The following is a 20475-nucleotide window of genomic DNA, read 5'->3' on the forward strand; positions in this document are numbered from 1 at the left end:
GTGAATCTACAAATGCTCCCTTGCGTGCCCACTCTCCACGCTCACAACAGTGCAACAATTAACTTTTCATACTCTTTTATTACTATTATTTACAAGACCCGGACTCCAAATGAACTTGTGTGCACAAGGTGAAACGGATCAAATAAGGGAGGACTGCGTGTGAGTGATGGCAAGGTTGCAGGGCAAAACAACGAGGTATATAAACAAGATGCAAAGTGTATTCAGTTCCTCTTTCACCTGCTGTCAGTGTGCCCACACAACGGTGACAGAGGGGCAATGAAAATCCTCTAACTTCTGCAGTACGTCTCCCATACTGCGGAAAATTCAAGTTTGAATCACCCACCACATCTGAGAGTTAAAAAAAAAAAAAAAAACTGGCATTATGATTTATCAGAGGAAAAGAGCAGAGCAGGAGAGAAGTTGGTACGAACACCAATCAAAGCCTCGGTGTGGAGGGACGCCGTAGACAAGATCAGAAATCCTCACCTGCTGCAGCAAAAAACCGAATTGACACTCAGACTGTTACAAGTTTGATACCCATGACATTTTTAAACAGTTTCGTCGACATTCGTCGGGCTGCAGCATGCTGATTTAAAACACTGACAACCGGCTCTTTTTTGTTAAAACAGTCAATGTGTGAATACGAGTCCATACTTTTAGTAATATTTTCTTTCTCTTTCTATTTTTGTGTGAATGCATGCAGGGCATTATTCCCCGGTGTAGCTCTCAGTTTTTACCCATTACAAAATTTTTTAAGCGTACTTGGTATGTATTTCTACAAATCAGCACGGACATTTGCATATGTGTGAGCGCAAAGTGTGCGTCTGTCTGTTCTCGCTCTCCCACAAAAAAACCCCTGTCATTTCCACATTTTTCATTTCCAATCAGTTGTCAGCCTGTGAATGGGTGGTTTGAATTTGCAGATCGCTGCTGAATCACACCACATCGTGTCATACATGTTTATGACACTGATGGCGGAGGCGGGAGACTGCAGCACAACAGAGGGGAAAAACAAACAGGTCTCCAAGGTGATCGAGAACATTTCTGAGACTGAAACCAATGTGCTTATTATGAAACTGGCAGGCTAAATAGGCTGGAGGATGAGCCAAGAGCCTGATGGAGCAGAGTAATCACTGACAAATTGCAAACCTTAGCTGCAGCGCACAGACACTTTACATAATGTATCCATGAAGTTGAAAATATCATGCATCTGTGGCAGAAAAAAACAAAAAGAAGCCTGAAAACACTGCTCATCTCATCGGACAAAACACTTACAAGGAGCTCCGTTTGAGCCCACGTCAAATGTATTATTTCAGTTTGAGAGACTGCTCTGTGTACCTGTCGCTGGATCAACAGTCCGTTCGATCAAATGGTCGTCCTGGTGAACCCACTCGCCATTGCACTTGAAGTAGATCTGTGTGGCCGGCGTGGAACGGCAGGTCAGCGTCACCGGCTTGTTCTTCACTATGAACTCGTCCTCCGGTTCCACCAGGAAGTGAGGTAAAAGGTCCGAGAAGGCTGCGGGGAGTGTTGCGGTGGCGGCGTGCTCAGTACCTGAGAGGGTTTGATTAAAAAAAAGAAGAAGAAGAAGAGAAGAAGACATTTCAAAGGGATGCCAAATAGATGGGGGGGAGAAAAGCTTTCAAAGCCTTTCAAGTTGTCATGAAGACGGGAGCTGAACCTGTGACTGCTTGAGTGGCGAGCAAAAGTGCAGCAAAATATCTAAAGCAGATTTTCAGTGCCCTTGGTGAGTTTCAGCTCATACATATGCATAGAGACGAGGCAGAAGAAGACAGAGTCGCAGGCAGATGGACGGACAGGGTGAGGAGGAGAGAGACGGTGCTGAATGGAGTAGAGCTGGCAGTGACAGAGCTTGGCCTCGTGTGCTCTTGGCTGGGTCGGGGGTGGAGGGGATAGTGGAGTCCATGTCTTTACTCCAGCTCTTAATCACAGCCCTTTAACATCAGCGCTGATGGACCAGCAGCCATAAATCCCATCCCAGCGACCAGGCCACTTCACACTGTGTTATACGGCTCTTCAACCCTGACTCTAACTCTTCCACATTAAGCAGGACGGGGCAAGAGGCAGCAGGGTTAAAGATGACTGACAGCTCGACAGCCTGTTAAGTCAAATTCACCTCCAATATACAGGACATTTTTCTTATTCCTCCAGATTGTTCTATGACATACAGGACATGTGGAGCAAGAAGAAAGCAGATACATTTCCACTGTGCAGAGATGCATGAGCTTTTCCTGCTTGGATGATGCTGCAATTTTCAGCAGGCTTGTGTGTGCGCCTGCTGAAAAATGTCCGATACAAATGCTGAATGACACATAAGAGCCTACAGCGCACACATCCTTCCTCTATGAACACACTTTCTCTCTCTCTCTAAACATATTAGCCGTGCGCGGGAGATAGCGAGAGGACACAGAACGGAGTGGAAAGAGGGAAATAACCTCTTTACACCGCCGACACTCAGGGGAAACCAGTAAATCCCAAAATAAAACCCTGTTAAAAGGAGTGTAATATTAATTTACTGCCCTGAATCCAATATGGCTGACAGACTGGGCATTAACAACCTTCTCCATCACTCCCTGTGCAGCAGGAGAGGATGGGAGTCCACATCTCTCATAATGAAACGGCAACACTCGTGCTGACCTTTCCCTCCTCTTGTCCTCTCCTCCCTCACCGAGTCTTTGTTCATCCTTACAGCTTGCCCATGCCCGGGTCAGGGATAACATTACTCTGCGTCATAAATACCAATCTTTAGATAAAGACATTATCTGTCAGTCCCTCCCCCACTCCACATTATATTAATGTCTCTCTCTTTTCCTTTTTTCCACTGTACTCCTGTGTGCTGAGTCGCTAATTTATCAGAATGAGATACTGTGAAGCACGCCACTGCTGCTGCTGTCGCTGAACCCCATTAATGTTTCGTGTACATGTTTAACTCTTAATGAAAACTAAATGTTCTGTGTCCAATGAACGACATACATCACTTGCTGACACTTTGCCATTTTCCCATTTTCTTACTGCACTCATTTACGCAGGAAAATATGGCAGCTCTCTATTCAAGATGACACACCTCCCTGGCATTATTTACTGTGCGTGTGTGTGTGTTTTGTGTGTTTCCCATCTCGGTGTCGAGGAAAAGGCCACAGTTCATCATGAATAGTGACTATAATTGCTCTAACAGAGAGCCAAAACTTTCCTAATAAACAGCGCGGGACCAGTAGGTCAGGCTGTTTGAAAATGTGTTGGTCCTAATGACGGCGGCTTCTTCTAATGGGCCGACTTCCAGCTTTGTGACCGCAGCCATTAGCCGGCTGGGCTGACCCCCCTGTACTCCCCGCAGACTGAAGACGACGGCTCACTAAAACAGTGGGCGAGACTCACCTCGCACCTGCCAGGTTAATCATCTCATAGAGGACAGATGATGTTGAAACAGAGCGCGAAACTCAAAGCCACCTGAGAAGCCTGACAAGTTGTGAGAAGGGCTTGATGAACTCCTGATGTTGTTATCTCGCCGCCGGCTTCTCATTTGCAGGGGTCACATTAGGCGTCAACTCTAAACTTATGATGATGTTCCCAATTTGTGTTTGTGGTTGTGTGCACGTTTGGCATGTCATCAAGGGTGGGGGTTAGTCTCCCATTTTAGCACATGTACTTTAGGTTAATGAGGTTAAACACGTAATTTCTTTTCAGAAGTAAATTATCATTTTATAGGGGGGACATTCTAGTCACGCACTGCTTTATGTCAAACCCATAATGGGGGGCTGATACAGAGTAAATTGGCTCGGATTATTGTCACGACACAACATACTTCAAAGTCAATGTGCGCACATATCCATATACACACACACACACACACACACACACACACACACACACACACACACACACACACACACACACACACACACACACACACACACACACACACACACACACACACACACACACACACACACACACACACACACACACGCAAGGGGAGTATCAGCCACTTGAAAGACTTCTTGCGGGTCAATGCACAAATCAAATAGACATACAGCAGCACTATGAGCACTGCATTTGACTCCGCTGAGTGTGATCAGCTATGACCGCCATTAATCGACAAATGCACCTGTGTCCATTGCCGGATCAGTTTGTGCACATAACGTACTGCAAACACTGGATGCTGAATTTCTCCCTTGTTGATAATGTGGCCACTGACAATAAATTAATTGATACAAGAAGCTTGATGAGCTGCAGAGGCCCAGAGGCTACACGGCCTCCTCTGCGCATCTTTGTGCAAAGAGTCCAGGAGCCTCTGTTTCTATTCCTGTATTTTCTAAAGGGGAGGGAAAGAAAATGCATCGGGTTTTGACCTGATATTTGTTTGCAGTTGCTATTCTCTCGAGAGACGATTCAACTGACCAAAACCATGCACACACACACACACACACACACACACACACACACACACACACACACACACACACACACACACACACACACACACACACACACACACACACACACACACACACACACACACACACACACACACACACACACACACACACCGAGTGTGCACCAGCTGTCAGTGTGCTGAGCCATGATGTCGAGGGCAGATTTCCCTCCTGCAAACAGACCCCCATGTCTCATCTGTCCAGCTGACCACCTCAACTCCCAAGTCAGGGACCGGGCACATCCACAGGAGGAGGACATGACGAATGATGCAGTCAAAAACGCATGGAAATATATTTAAAACCCAGAACAAAGATCACATTCCTGTGCCCACTGTCACAATATATGAAGACAGTGCTGCATTATGAAAAGCACCCAGGATTAGATTTTCACAAGTGTTGCAACTTTGTAAATGTCTTTTGTTACCATCGGCCTTCGATGTTTCATAATGATTTTTTACTTTAATGTCACTTTCTGTATCACTTTCGTGGACTAGGTTTCTTTTATGTGTGCGCACACAAATCTCAGGTCTCATTTTGAAACTGAATTCCTCATACGTAGCCTCATTTATCCTCTGCCCGTGTCAGTGTGCTGCCTACCGTCGACTCGTCTTATCACTGTTTGCAAAATAAGCATTTATTTTTAAAATTTTCACGACTATCTGCTTGAACGACATCGCAGAATGTGCCACGGTATGAGGATGTCAGCAGGGAGAAGAAAGAAAGAAAAAAAAAACAGAGCTGGAAAAGAAATAACCGCCTTTTGTGTTTTCCCCCCTTCACAGCACCAACACATCATGTGCCCTTTGGAGCCAATTACATTTTTTTTTTTTTTTTTACAACATCATGTCCCTGAAGGAAAGCATCATTGAGCAATCACTGGGCATAATTTACATCACAGTGATGAACAGCAGCTATAACAAGTGTTTTATGACACCATCACTGCCTTACAATGTCCTCAGAAATTAATTCAATTAAAGTTACAATCCGGAATATTCAGCAATTTCATCTTTGGCTACAATTAACAACAAATCCAAGTTCAAGCTTTTTCATCCAATTCATTGTTTTTCTTCCGAGAGCAATTAATGTCTGTGTTTAGACATCATTCCCAAACACATTTTTATCTCAATGAGTGTTAAGCAGGAATGTGCATGTAAGGTTGGAATTGCTATTAATAATTCTGTGACAGCATCGCACACTGTTATCAAACACCGGAAAAGAGGAAAAAATGGGATGCGCACAGAAAAAAAGGCGCCCAGTTTGCCATCATATATAATCTGGAGCATGGCTGACTGATGTATGTTTGTCCTTCGATGACAAATATTTACTCCTTCACATGTCGGATACTCAGGATACATTTTTCAATGAGACAACGATGCATCAACAAGCACTCCTGCAGGCACTCACACATAATGTACACTCACTCACTCACAAGTCTGTGCAGATGAAACACACGGATGCAAGTACACATTAAACAAAATGCAGCTCACAAACAGGTTTGTTCTTGTCTCAATCAATCAGAGATGCTGAATAATGCACACAAACAGAAAGAAGAAGGTTTACACAGAAATGCTAGAGAAACAAATGAATTCAGGTATACAACATCCATGGTCATCAGTCGATGTGCAGAGAGATCAATTACTGTCAGTAAATAAGCACCTATATAGGAATTGCTTGGGTGCATTTAATAATGACGTAGGAGAGCTGGCGCCCATAGCAACCTCAACTCCATCGCATCATGTTTGTATCGATGCTTAAAGGGAGAGTGGGAAAAAAAGAGCGAAGGACAGAAGGAGACGATGAGCCTGTGAGGACGGGGGTTGAATATGTAAATGAGTCTCACACATGCCTCCTGTGACATTATTACAGCTTTCTCCCATTTAATTGAATACAAAACCTGGCCGCTAAGCATGTACACGGATTCAGGCGCTATACATCTGTTGGTATATATTCACACGGGCTCCTAATACCAGACTGACGAGAGTCTTTCCGAGACAGACACGCTCCCAAAGCTCGGGTCGCAGCGTCAACTTTGAGAATTGTCATCAGACGCTGGCAACACAAATCACTTCTACTCAAACAGGCAGCTCTTTGAAAGATTAAATGCATATTTTTTTCCTCCTCTGAGTTGTGTCGTTAAACAGTTTTCCCAGCGACAGAAGAAAAGTTGAAGCTTGTGTTGTGTAAATACGGTGCACAGCAACACTATTAATGAGCCTTACACCTTTGAACAGGAGCTTACACATCTGTTTATTCCAGTTTGTTGATTCCTATTTATTAATTTTTCTTGTCATCTATTTGAAGCAACGTCTCAGCAGGAGGGTCTAGGTAGGGGAGCGACATTGCGTCGTTTACCACCGGCACCCGTGCTGACACTCCCCAACACCTTCGCTTCAGCTCACCTTTCATGGCAGCGCCGCCTTGAAAGGCATAAAGTTCCCCTTGAAACCCATGAAACCATTTTAACTTCCTGTCAGCGTGAACGAACTGACATTCTGAGAGCTGCGAGTGGGTGAGGCCGGCTCCATGTGTGCGTGTAAATATATATCACATTTCTATATTTGCCTGCTTACATGTGCTTTCTTGTGCAAACGTGTGTGAATAAATGGCTTAAAGTGGAGCCTAAGCACAGCAACAGCTGGGAGACTGAATTCCTCTTTTTACTTTTTTTTTTTTTTTAAGTTGTACATTTTGACATCACATTCCTGCTCCCAGAGGCATAATTAACACTGCGGACCAGCAGCTTCTGAATTGAAAGAAATGTTCGTGCTCACCACTCAAGAGTCACAGCTGATGCTTTGATCTCATTCTCCTCTGGTTTGGGGCTGAATCCGCTGCTCAAACAATCTGAATTTTTACATTTCTTGAGTGCAGACAATCGTAAAATATTTCACTCATTTCCTTAAAAGCCTTTTCCCCCTTTCTTAACACAGTGATAGGATGGTGGAATGTAATATGGCTTTTTTTTTTTTTATCATGAAGTTTTGTTAAAAGACCTGAATTGTTCCTTATAATAACTGTGTATGAAGTGAGTGTTTACAACAAAAACATAGAGAAGTTAGAAGCTTTTAAATGAGATAATTCATAAAAACACTTCTGTGATTACTGCTTTAACAATACAGTCAAAAGCTAGTCAAACCTAACCTCCACAGTTGGAGGTTAGGTTTGGCTTGAGGGGGTCTTTCATTGGAAAGTTTGAATCTTATTCCTGTCTATGCTCGACTTCTGAGTATCCTGATTTCACATATGTACAAAATATGGATGGATAATACTTTCAAAGTAAAAACTTTGATGATCACTCATCATAGTAGAAAGTACAGAAATGTATGTGCAAATGTAAAAAGTAAAACTCGAAGTACAGATGTGTGATGAATCGAGGCTATTAATACCAGTAGTATTCAAATAAGTATTTGTACTTCATTATTTTCCACCTCTAGACTTAAAAACCAATAAACTCTGTCGGCTGCATTACATAATTTAGTGACTCAGGCTTTTTACTCATGTTACATATAAGCCCTCTTAAACACTAGTTTTTACAGTACTGCAAATTAAGTCTGAGAGCAAGGAAAAATGTACCTTTGATCATGACCTCCAGATAAATAGTATCTCGTCTAGAGACGAAGAACTTAGTTTCCACTGCAAATACATAATTCACACCAAAAAGAAAAAGCAAAGATCAAACTGCATTATTACTTGGATGTGTGCACCTCTTTGAGCGTCTAAAAATTAGTTCAGATCGTCAAAACAACAAAACAGGCATGAGCGGAAAAATGAAGTCTATTCTGTGTATGTAACATGGCTATTTAATGTTTGATGCCCTTGGAGTATAAGGTCATTTCAGTCATGCAAACCATTCAGCTGAGAAGAAAGATCCAACTCCTTAAAAATGAAAGGAAGATCCAGAATATTTTGAGAATTGATAAGAAGAAGACCCTCATTTATTTTAGTCGGGTAAAGCCTGAGCAGACATGAGGAATACTTGACAGCCTGAGCACTTTTTAGTGAAGAGACGATGTAAACGACGCAGGTTCATCAAAGCTTCACCTGTTTGGCACGTCGGTGCGCAATGTTTCTCAAAAGAGCCGGCGAGATTTAAACACATTTGACTTATTAACGGCACACAATCCTCAAAGGAGCTGAAGACGTTCAGAGCTGTCAGGAGGGGCAGACAGACGTCGCAGTCTTTGCCATCCCAGTCACGCATGCACTCATGGATTTGTCGTCCCCTTACGCTGAGCCGGAAACGAGGTTATCCAGAAGCAAGTTGATTATAGAAGCCGGAGCTGGCATGGGAAATAACGGAAATACGGAGAGAGATGGAAAGGAGACGCTGTTAAAGTTGGCAAACAATAAGCGGAAGGATGAAGACTAGCGAGACACAATTTAGATTACCAAACCAATCCTGCAATTACTAGATATGCCAACAGCGAGAATGAGATGCTTCACACATTTTACAAAACAATTCCAACCGCAGGAATATCAAGATAATTAAACCTTCAAATAACAGAATGGACCCATCACTGCTTATATAGTATATTGTTTATGAGGGGAAAAAAGTGGCGCCACAAATCGAAATTCAGTGCTGAATTTAAGCACACCTTTGTATATTTATTCCTAACTTTAAGAAATTAGAAATATACGTCTTCACAGAAAAAACTTTTTCACTCTGAAGTCTGTCCAACAACCATGTTAGTAAAAAAAAATACCAAATAGAGAGTGTGTAACTGCTGATGTCTGCACAACCACATTAAACTTATTCATTCAGCTCTGAGGGCGTTTGGCACAAACCTTTGCCAAACGGGCCCCTGTGACACTCATCAACCACCTCCACCTGCCTGTTCCCTCACACCCCCCCCCCCCCCCCCCCTCCCCCGTCCCCCGTCTCATCATTTACCATCCATGCAGTAAAGATCCGGCGAGAAACAAATGGAGGATGACTTGCACCATCTAATTAGTGTGACGGTGCTCCGAGGCTTCTCAGCATAGACTGAGAATTACAACACAACACAAAAGATATGATTCGTATCAAGGCTGAGATAACGCATCACCTGTTCAACTCTAATAACCGTAATACGACACCAGCGCCAACTTTCCAATTTAGCAAACCAGCGGCTCTTGAAGCAGTGACACGCGATGCCACAGGGCTCACTTACCGCTCGTCATTAGGACTGCAGGGACACGTGTGTAAGTGTACAGGGGCAATCTCACCGCCGGGTAATGCCACTACGGAGTTGGTCACATTTAAGTTCAATACAATTACAAGGTATGTATCATGGCCAGAAATGAACAGAATCCATATATTGTGATTAAATCTCAGCACAGCAGTCTCGGAAGTCAAGTGGTTTGTTGCGTTTCTTCCTGCGAGTTTATACAACAGTGTAAGCTTCGCGTTGCTGTCCTTCACCTGGATGTTCCTTGCTGCTAGTAGTTTAATTATTCAGCTTCAAACTCGTAAGAATGGCAAAATGATAAATGCACTTCCCTTATAAAGCATGTTTTCGCCGCTTCAGCAGGCTCAAGGCACTTTACACTGTTAGTCACATTCACAACGACTCCCATGCAAGGTGCACGACCTCCATTGAGAGCGGTTTGGGGTTTAGTGTATTGCACAAGGACACATTCACATGATGCCTTCGACAAGACGGGGATCAAACCACAAACTGTGAGACTGGAAGATGATCCAATCTAACATCTGAAACCAGAGATCTGACCATAATGCATGTAGAATGGAGAGAAAACTCGTCCATGTGTCAAATGTATGTATTTATAAGAGATGAAAATCTTATCAGTCACATTAATTATCAAGCCGAGGCCTCAAGGTGGAGACGCATCATCAGTGAAAATATCATTAATTTAGCAGGTATTGATCAAAACCATAAAGCACTGGATTGCATTGCTTTAATGATGAAAAAAACCTCGCTAAATCATTAATTCTGTGGGCTCCAGTGGTCACAGATGCACATTATTTTTTATTGTATTAATAAAATCGTGAGCATCGGTGGCTCTGTTGGTAGGTCTATTCACCATCTCATCATGCTGATCCTCAACTTGCGCACAACAGAAACAAACTACTGTATGTAAATAGTGACAAAATCAAGGTTTATATATGACAGAGGTGAAAGTTGTCCCTGTGTGCAAAGTGGGAATCATTCTCTTTCCTTCTTCTCCTCACAGAAACAGTAGGAACGATAGTGTTGGGAAAATGATGCCACAATCGGCATCTGCAAAAATCCAACGTTCTAAAAATGATAAACACGAGAAAAGTCGGATCTGCTCATAGCTATTATTAAGTCTACCATCTTCACATCTTCGTATCCTTTTCTCTTGGTGGCTCTGCCAAAACAAGTTTTGATGTTAGATCGTGTGAACTAAATCTATAATGTGCACCACCACCATCAAGGCCGGCAACAAATTTCACAGTGACGATTGTTGTATTATTGTTGTTAGGACATTTCGGCATGGGCCAAAGCAGTGGACAAAAAGCCCCTGCTATCTTTATAGCCATGAGGCGGTTCAGGCTGAAATTGTTTTTGCCCACTTAATGAAGCATGAAAACACAGATACATATGTACAGTCGGTGACTATCATCAATTGGAACAGCAGGCTCTATAATCCATAACTATGACAGGGATAATGAATGCTCCTCTGGGTGTGAGAGCTGCAGACACGTGGCAGCTGCATTATCAAAAGACAAACGTGTTTACCACAATGTCACATTTTCACAAGAAGCGAAGACTCAAATCCGAAGGCTTCGGACCTGAAAGAGAAATATAACTGGGAATTATGTAGATAAGTGTGAACCTGTCTGGAAATGAAAGGCAGTGCTGGTTATCTGATATGACTTTCCCTTCCAAAGCAAACCAAAGTACATCTGAACTCAAGGCGTGTTTAGGGTATCAGTCGAAGGCAGCAGCGGCGTGCATCAGGGGAAACTCATTTCAACCTGAACAGCTTTTTGATTATTCTCTAAGTTTTTTTTTTTTTCCTCCCTCCACTTCCCGCTCCCACTTCCACTCCTCTTGACATCACAACCAAGAGCAAAGACACACTGGTGGCTCTGACTTCGCAACGCATGAATACAAATCGGTCTGGAACGAGGCGCCGCTTTCTTTAGCGGAAAACACGCCTCCTTCTCTGATTCAAGTAAATCTAACTCAGGAAATACATTTAACCTTTTTATTTAACTTGATTGAGGAAGTCCAATTATTTGGAGCACTAATTTTAACAAATACAATCAAGCTCCAAGTGTGTGACAGGCACTAGAAGACAGCATTAGAGGAAAACCCCCACAGACTTCTTGAAGATGCAGCCAAAGATATATTACCAGCTGCTGGATCGACTCTTCCTTTCCATACACATTATTTTCATGTTTAGGGCTAAATCATGTTATTTGGCCTTCATCGGCACACAAGCAATCACTCTCCTAATGTGCACATGACTCTTCACCATGTTCTATACATTAACAATGATGAAAATAGCTCAATCCACCAAATCTTGTAGGTGAGTCTTAACAGTAAAGATATACACGGACGTGCAGTCAGACACGAAAACGTCGGCGAGGTGAAAATGAAAAAATGTACACGTTACACAAAGAAAAAGTACAAATCAAAAAAGAGAGGATGTTAAACTTCTTACTAACGGATCCAAAGAAAACTAACTTTTTCTAAAATGGAGTTTCCGCTTTTAGCTTGGAGTCAGTTTTTTTTTTTTTTTTTTTTGCTTTACCAGCATTGAAAGTGGTGTAAGGGAAGAAAAGAAGAGATGAGCACAGCGCTTGTTCCGCCTTAACCCTGCAGATCAGATGTGATGTTTCAGGCTTTAAGCTACTTCAGGCTCCGACTGCTGATGCCTACACAATGTAAATCCCCACACCTCTGACGCACTCACACTCCAGCAAAAACATAAATAAAAATAGAAATAATATTCAATATGAAAGAGACACTGTTTGTTTTTACATAAATAACAAATCTATATGTTTAGTATTTTTTAAAGCATGAAGGCTTGAGGAAAAACAAGGACGACAAGATAAATATGACTGGAGAGCTGATATACGGAAATGTGAATATAGAGTGTACAACTTCAGAAGGGGTTGCAGGATTTGTAAAACTGTACTTGCAATAGCTTATTAACAATGACGGTAGCCACTTTCCTCAGAAAAATTTAACTTTAAGCACAAAACTTTCCTCACAACAAGCAATTTTAATAAAGGTTTACCATTTCCTGTATGTGCCTGATGTGGATGTCGGCAAACCTTCCACAGAGGGAGACCTTCAAGTTGCAGATCAATACACATTTGATGCTTCTGAGAGTATTTATGGCCCCAGATTACTGCATGTGGAAAATTAGCAGCAATACCCATGTTAATTGTAATAAAGGAGCATTCCTCCATGCAACAGTGTGGTTCACTAATGAGATTTTAATGGTCTTTGAATAACTATGGGGCTCGATGGCACAGAGAAACAAGTGACATAAAATCAAGTTTTGGACAAACAATATAGGATCGATTTACTGATGCTTTTTCAGGGGATTTGTTCACAATAACAACAATAATCAAACTTATTCTAACTATACTTTTTAATTAAAACCAGCTACATCGTATTGACATTACAGCATTAAAGAAAAAATCCATTTGAGTTTGAAAATGTGTCAGCAAAACCTTTTTTTTCTTTCTTTTGAGGCCAATGGATCTTATTTCATTATAATTTTTTTTCCATGTATTTTGATTGTTTAAATAGATGCAATTGTTGGTAGTTACTGGCAAAAATGCAAAAAAAAAAACCCAAAACAAACAGTAGTTCCTGAGTCAATAACTGAAGTTACTTCCTTCCTCTCACCAGGACGGGAGGCTGTGTTTCTGTGAACTAGATAGACGCCACGCTGGGATCTTCCTCCTGGGCTCGCTCAGCTACTGATGATCTTCTGACAGATGATGTGATGGGGTGGGACAGCGTCGCCACGCTGATAATAACACCTCACCACAAACCGTGCCGAAGACATGCGACGCCTGATAACAAGGAAGCTGCTCTCAAATTCTCCCTTGCTTGCCTCATGATCAGTGACAGAGATCAGAGGAGAGTTAGGTCAACAAAAGTGTTTGGTTTTTTTTTTTTGGTTTTTTTCCCCTCCCGACATGTTTACCTCTGGTGACCCAGCTGTGGATGTTTAAAACTCAATTATCAAGTTCTGTAGTAAACTAAAATGACATTTGAAGAATTCATCATGGTGAACTTGTGGCTGTTTTCCAACACTGAAATTGAAAAATCATTTACTGTGCAGTTTGCTAAAAATGGCAGGCTGTAATAACATTTCCCAGAGTTTAGCTAGATAGAAATAAACAAGACGAATGGGGAGGAGTGAGGCAGGTGATGATGCTAACCGCAGTCACGTCTGCTGCCTCTGCAACAGTGAACAACCACAGCAAAGTCAATGAGAGAAAAATCAGATGGGCATTTTTTTGATCCCTTTAGACGTCTTATCTGTATTCTCTATGCTTCACTTTAACACACTTTCAATGGGCGAGGAAAACTGAATTTATCAACACAATGGTCAACTTCTCCCCTCTCCACTCACACAGTTACAAAAGGATTATGGCCTCATGCACAATGCACGCATTCTTTAAGCTGTCCTTGAGATCGTCCTTTAGAGACTTGTGCCTTTCAATTCGTCAACAGTATATTGTGAAAACTAAAAAAAAAAAAAAGGCTACAGTGAGTCAAAAATTCAGCATGTTTACTTTGTTATTACAGTGTCTGTGTTCAGCAAAGCAGACCTTTCTCCAGAGTTCCCACAACAATGGCAACAATAGCTGTTCTGGGTTTTTCCTCCACTCCGCCTTCCCAAATCCATAAAGAGCCTTGATGGCCACGCTCTACATTACAGAGACAGAAATTGCTTCCACATCCAGCCCAATAATGTGCATGAACAATAGCAAAGCATTAGGTGACTGGCAATAAATATCTGAAAAGAGGCACTTTGCTGCAGGAAAAAATACCAATAGAATTCAAGCTATGGAGGATAGTGGAGTAATCTTATCAGAACTGTCGACCAACGCACATAAAACTGTGAAAAATGGTGGAAAGTACTTTAATGCGAAGAATAATCATTATCTAAATTATTAAGGACACTTTTTATAAATTGAGCCAGCACGTCACCTTGTTCTCTCTTGAATGCAGCATAAAAGGAGAGGCCCGATGACTAACTGCAATTAGGGCTTTTCTTTTGACTGTAAAACTAGCTGGAAAATGGGAGGCTCAACCTCTAGCCGGGCTCTATTTGAATGTAATTTGAGTAATGGAGTAGTAGTCAAGGTTTTTGGGTACTACTTTGAAATGCAAGGCAGGTGATGACTGTGAAAAGCCATGTACGAAGGCACCTCCCTCCGATTCTGCTTGTAATGGCAATTCAAACCCTGCAAAGGGGAAATGTTAGTCATAGTTAATTTGGCATGACAAGCCTGATTTTACTCTGAGATATTTGTCTGAATAATGGGTCACTTCCTGTGGGAGAGCAGGATATATTTGGTTTCCAGGTAAGAGTGGACATGCCACATTTCGCAACGATTTAATGAGGAAACAAAACCTAGAAAAGTGTCCTTTATTCACATTGCTTCCATATATACCATGGCCAAATGCTCCCCTGCTGGGATGTGAGGTTCCAAGGCGGACCCCCGACTCGGGATGTGGTCGGCGGGTGTTGGGAGAGAGGATGCGGCAAAAAGGAGAGGGTCGACGGTGTTTACAAAAATAAACTTAAATTTATTTTCACTTTTCTTTTTACAAATCTTCACCAAACTCTTTTACTTGCTGCCTCACAACAGGCCAGCCGACACAGACTCACAGACTCAGTCTCTCCGTCTCTCAGTCTCCCGACACTGACAGCGGGCCTCTTTATATAGGCCCAGCCCCACCCGGCGTTTAGCCAATCAGAACATGCTTGACTGACACAACCGGTGAAGGGGTGTTTAACTGATCCTACATTAACCCAACCAAAGAAATACATGAATAAAGTACACATACATCAAACAAGCATACTTATATACAAAATATACACATTATATTAATGTGATACATCACCCAGTCCCCACTATACATATTTACATCCAAAAATAAAAACAGTGCACCCCTACACCCAGTGGACTGTTCCACCTGCCGTCTGCCCACTGAAATACACCTCCTTCAGCGGCACGTGCTCCGCCGAGGACCCGGAAGTGCGTGAGGTGAGCTGTGTTCAACGTGAGAAAGGGCTGTCACTTTCTCACATGGGATAATTATGATTTTTTTTTTAAACAGATCTGTCAACCCTTCATTTTATCAGTTTCCCTCCTTTGCCATTATTCCATCATTCATTAAACTAATAAAGCAAGGTTACATTTATTCAGGACTCCCAAACTCTATGCTCATGTATCAAAATAACATAATAAAGAAATTTTTTCATCAATTCAGTCCTGTGAACATTTAGAATATGGTTAATCATTTCACTCAAATCCTGTCACTGCAAACCAGCCTGGTCTGTGTACAAGACAATCAATGATTTCTAGAAAAACTCAACAACCACTAGAAAGCACAAAAACAGAGATCTGTGGCTGTATACTAGTTATTACAGTGACCTGCAGCACTTCAGCAGTAAACACAGTTTTGTAACATGAGCTTCTGAGTACCATCAGTATTGAAAGGTGAGGTTGTCTTAGGAAAGAAAAACAGGCAGAAGCATCAGCTCATTACACATTTCTGACAATGCTAAAGTTATTAAATCAAAATGGATAGAGTACTGGTCTGGTCGTATAAAGGTTTCGCCCGGACTCCTGCTATGCTGATTGTTGCTGCAGACGCAATAAACCAGATGAAATAAGCAGAAGTAAATAAAAACAAGAGATATAAGCCACTTCCAAAGGGAAAATAAATATAGTGCTCCAGAAATTGTGCTAAACGACTGATGCAAATTAAGTTGAAATAAGTGACTTTTATTGTGCACGCTATGAAAATGTAATTATATCGCTGCTGGGGCCGAGGAGTTGCCACTTTCTCTGTCAAGCTACATATGATGTGTCTTTGATGTTTATACAGCTAAATAAAATATATATTCAATTGTCATATACAGTAAATATCAGCAAATAATGTTTTTATCTACAGAGCTCAATAGTGTAATCCCTGCAGATTCCTGTTTTACTGTGCACATATACTATTATAGCATGCTGATTTTACTGATCGTCTTTATTCCGTAGCAAATTATGAGACAACTGAGTTGCATTGAGCAGAGGAGAAGTAGAGCGGTAAACAACAAAGTTTAATATAAAGACATTTCAGACAGAATTATGTTTCACAGATAACACTGTCATGTTATTTTCCCAATTTCTAAGATCCTATGAACAAATGACTTTATTGGTAAAGCGTCTCAGCAGATAAAAGCCGATTGTATCTGCTGTGCTCAGATTTAGTATCAGGCACTGTTTTCTTCACTTCAAATTTTTTATGATGAAACCTTAGTAATAAAAATACTGTAGGAATACTGTGAAAATGCATCGCAGCTTAAGTCCTGTAATTAAATCCACATTTGTAATAAATGTTCGGGTTATTATCTTGTCTGCGCCGCATAAATTTAGTTTTAGAGCCTAATGGCAAGACTGTTAGATCTATTGCACCAGTAAAACAGTGCAAGCAGTGACAAATGCAGAGACTCATTATTATTGTTGTACCAGTATCATTCTCTTTGAATTAATGATTAGGAAATAAGACATTAGCAGCCTGTATTTGACAAAATAAGCACCTCAGAGGATATAATAATCTGCTTGAAGTCAATTGTATAAAAGTTAAATTGTGATGATTTTTTTTTTTTTTTACCTTCCTGCTTTAATAGAGTTTCTTTTTCTGATTACAAGCCAGTGAGACTTGTAAATTGGATGGTATTATAGACATCCCAAAATAGATGCAACCGTCAACATAATGCTCGCGACAAAAAATCCTTTTTGTTCCGTTCTGAACAAATTACAGCCTGTCACTTCACGTATCAATAAAAAAAAGTCGCTGCAAAAAAGAGTTTGATTTCAACCCGAATGATTAGTAAAGATGTCAGTGACAGACAGGCTCAGATGAAGAGGCTTGCAGAGGCACTGAAAGTCTAAAAGTGAGAACTGGCCGGAAAATGGCAAACTGAGCCCGACGCCGAGGCTGCACATCAGTCCAGAGACCACCTGGTGGGTTCCCGCACTGACACCAGGAAAGTGCTGCTAGTCTGGGTTATGAATGTTTTGTCATTGTGTGAAACAGACCTGTTGTTCTCTGTCGTGAAGGATCAGAGTTCTGATGTCCAGTGGCAACCCAACAGCTCACCACCTCCCTGCACCCACACACACACACACACACACACACACACACACACACACACACACACACACACACACACACACACACACACACACACACACACACACACACACACACACACACACACACACACACACACACACACACACACACACACACACACACACACACACACACACACGCAGACACACACACCCTGCAGTGGGAAAGACAGATTGCCTATTTTCCTATCACCTGTGCCGAGACCGGGCCCATGACACCTGCTAGACGAGCACAGTTTAGTGCTCCCCCTGTCACCTAACGTATGGGTCTATTGATGTGCTGTGACTGGGCCGGGCCGATCCCACCCAACATGCATTAGAGCCAGCTGTTGTGCCTCATCTGTCTCCGCGTGTGCTCTGATAGCCACAAACAGACAGTAAACACAGGCTGTTACAAACATAACGCCCCATCTACCTTCACCCTGCATCCCGCTGCTCACAATACCATCTCCCCCCCGGCTACTGACTAAATGACTGTAGAAGTGTCGCTTTTAATTGAGTCCAAGAACGTGGCTGACGGGGGGAGAAAACAGTTGATTCGACGCAAGTGTGGTAATTGCAGTCTTGATTACACCCGTCTGAGAAGCTAATTCTTGGATTTAAGATTCAGTGAGACTTAATAGCACAGTGCATGCAATCGCAGTCCGAAAAGTTAACAATGCAACCTAAACACTACAAATTGCGTGCTGCTTTGTTTGACACTGATGATTAAGGTTAAAGAATTCAATGATGATTACAGTAAGTGCATGAAAACAAACACAGAGGCTTGATAAATACATGAGAAAAAACAATCCAAGCTCATCAAACAATCAGATGAAAAAACATTTCATATTTAAAAAAAAAAAATAAATCTTTATCCAAATAGGACCTCCCATGTAATTTGAGCCAGTATGATCATAGATAAGGGGAAACTCTACCCACCCTGCTGAGAAAGATGAGGGAGACGCCCTTTTCAAAGTTTTAGCCCATGAACCCCTGAAAGGTCTGTTCATGCCCCTGCCGGCATGAATAATCACCCCGAGCTCCCCTGTAATGTGCAGCAGATGATGTATTGGGCCACATTTATTACTGCGCCGCTTCCACCTGGCTAGGAGCAGCAAGTCGTCCATTAATATTAAAAAAAAAAAAAAAAACCTCTGGCCTGCAAGAGGATTTCTAGCCCAAGACGAGAAGCTTAGATCCACTGTTAAGATGGTGTGACCTAATTGGTAAAAAATAAAATTAGTCATGGAGTCCTTTAGTCATTAAAAAAAGTAGAATATAGTGTTCTCTATAACAGTTTTAACATCTCGCATGCTTGACAGCTTTCTCGCTGTCTCCAGCCTTCGTATTTCAACATTTACGTCACCTTCGCAGGGGGACAGCTCGCAATAGTCCAATCAAGGCGCGTCAGGCTTTGGTTAGTCAACACGCATGCCAGACTCAACACGGGTAACGACAGAAGATTAGTAGTGCAGGCTAATACATTCTTATTTGAATGGTAATATGGGATTAATAGTGGTAGCACTCCGCAGTGGTTTTACAGGATTAAAGCACCATTACACGGCACCCTCTCACTGCAAATGAAGTGCACAAATCTGCCCTTGAGACGTAACGTGTCAAACCGCCGACTTAAAAAACAATACAAAGACTTCCTGACACACAGGTCATGGTGACATGGATTCAAGGAAGTGTTTTGTGGAGATTGGCACGTTTGAAATGAGTGTGGCGTCGGGTCTTGACAGTGTGGTGAGAGGAAAAAGAATCAAATGTTAATGAAGAGTTGAATTTACTACAACAGCCGTCGACAAGAATATGTTAAACGTGTGGCAGCATCTTTTCAAAATGATTGTTAGGAGTTATGACCTTGCAGTGAAGTTTCTCGATTGAAAAATCAGAACTGGTGGAAAGTTAAGAGATTACATTTCTTCTGGGATGAATATTTAAATGCAAAAAAACCCCAAAAACACTTTTGGCAGATTTACAGCAGCTTTTACATGAGCCCACCTTCTCCTACAGAGTGAAGTTTTTTTTTTTTTAGTTTTCTTGCTGTTGCAAGGAAAGCTTTCATTCTTCTCCCTGTGACGCTAAGGGCTGCAAGTGTTGCAAATGCAGGCCTGGGCTTAATAAAGGTCAACATTGTTAGGTGCGTGTATGTATGTATGTATGTATGTGGTGGATAGCCTTTAGTATTGCAGCACATTACCTCAGTGCTGGGTGCCTGAAAAAAAAATTGCTACAGTGGAAAATGTAGCCAGGAACAGCACCTGCAGAGCAATAAAAGTGCGATTGCGCACCGCCACGCATGCAACGTGTGTTTGGGAATGCATGTGCTGAGCGGTCGCGACACGAATCAATTTAAATTCATCTTCCACAGAGAAATGACTTATTTGTCCAATTTATTACAGAGTGTTCCATGCTATTGTGCAAGGCCCAAGAATTCACATGCCTCTTGATTGAAATCATTGCCACTGGGAGAACCTAGCCAACACCCTCGGAGCGGCTGCTACTCTGAAAGTGAGTGAATCATTGATTTTCAACAGGAAATCATCAAGGCGAATCTATGGTAAATGAGCGAGTTGAGATGGCAAATGGTTTAGTACAGCAGGATATTCAGTTATCACTGTATTCTTTTATAGACGGGCCACGGTGCATAGCTATTTTTAAGCATGTGGTTAAGTGAAG

General features: G+C 41.9%; 1 protein-coding gene across 1 annotated transcript in view; it reads right to left on the minus strand.

Moving 5' to 3' along the window:
- Window positions 1-20475, minus strand: part of unc5a (unc-5 netrin receptor A) — a gene marked incomplete at its 3' end in the record, with an annotated part of 143655 nt that overhangs the window by 67701 nt on the left and 55479 nt on the right. The window contains exon 2 of the mRNA XM_080501739.1: window positions 1339-1554. Within this exon, the coding sequence (XP_080357865.1) occupies window positions 1339-1554 (216 nt within the window). The remainder of the gene's footprint in view (window positions 1-1338; window positions 1555-20475) is intronic.

This window comes from Blennius ocellaris, assembly GCF_963422515.1.
Source record: "Blennius ocellaris genome assembly, chromosome: 9".
Taxonomy (NCBI): domain Eukaryota; kingdom Metazoa; phylum Chordata; class Actinopteri; order Blenniiformes; family Blenniidae; genus Blennius; species Blennius ocellaris.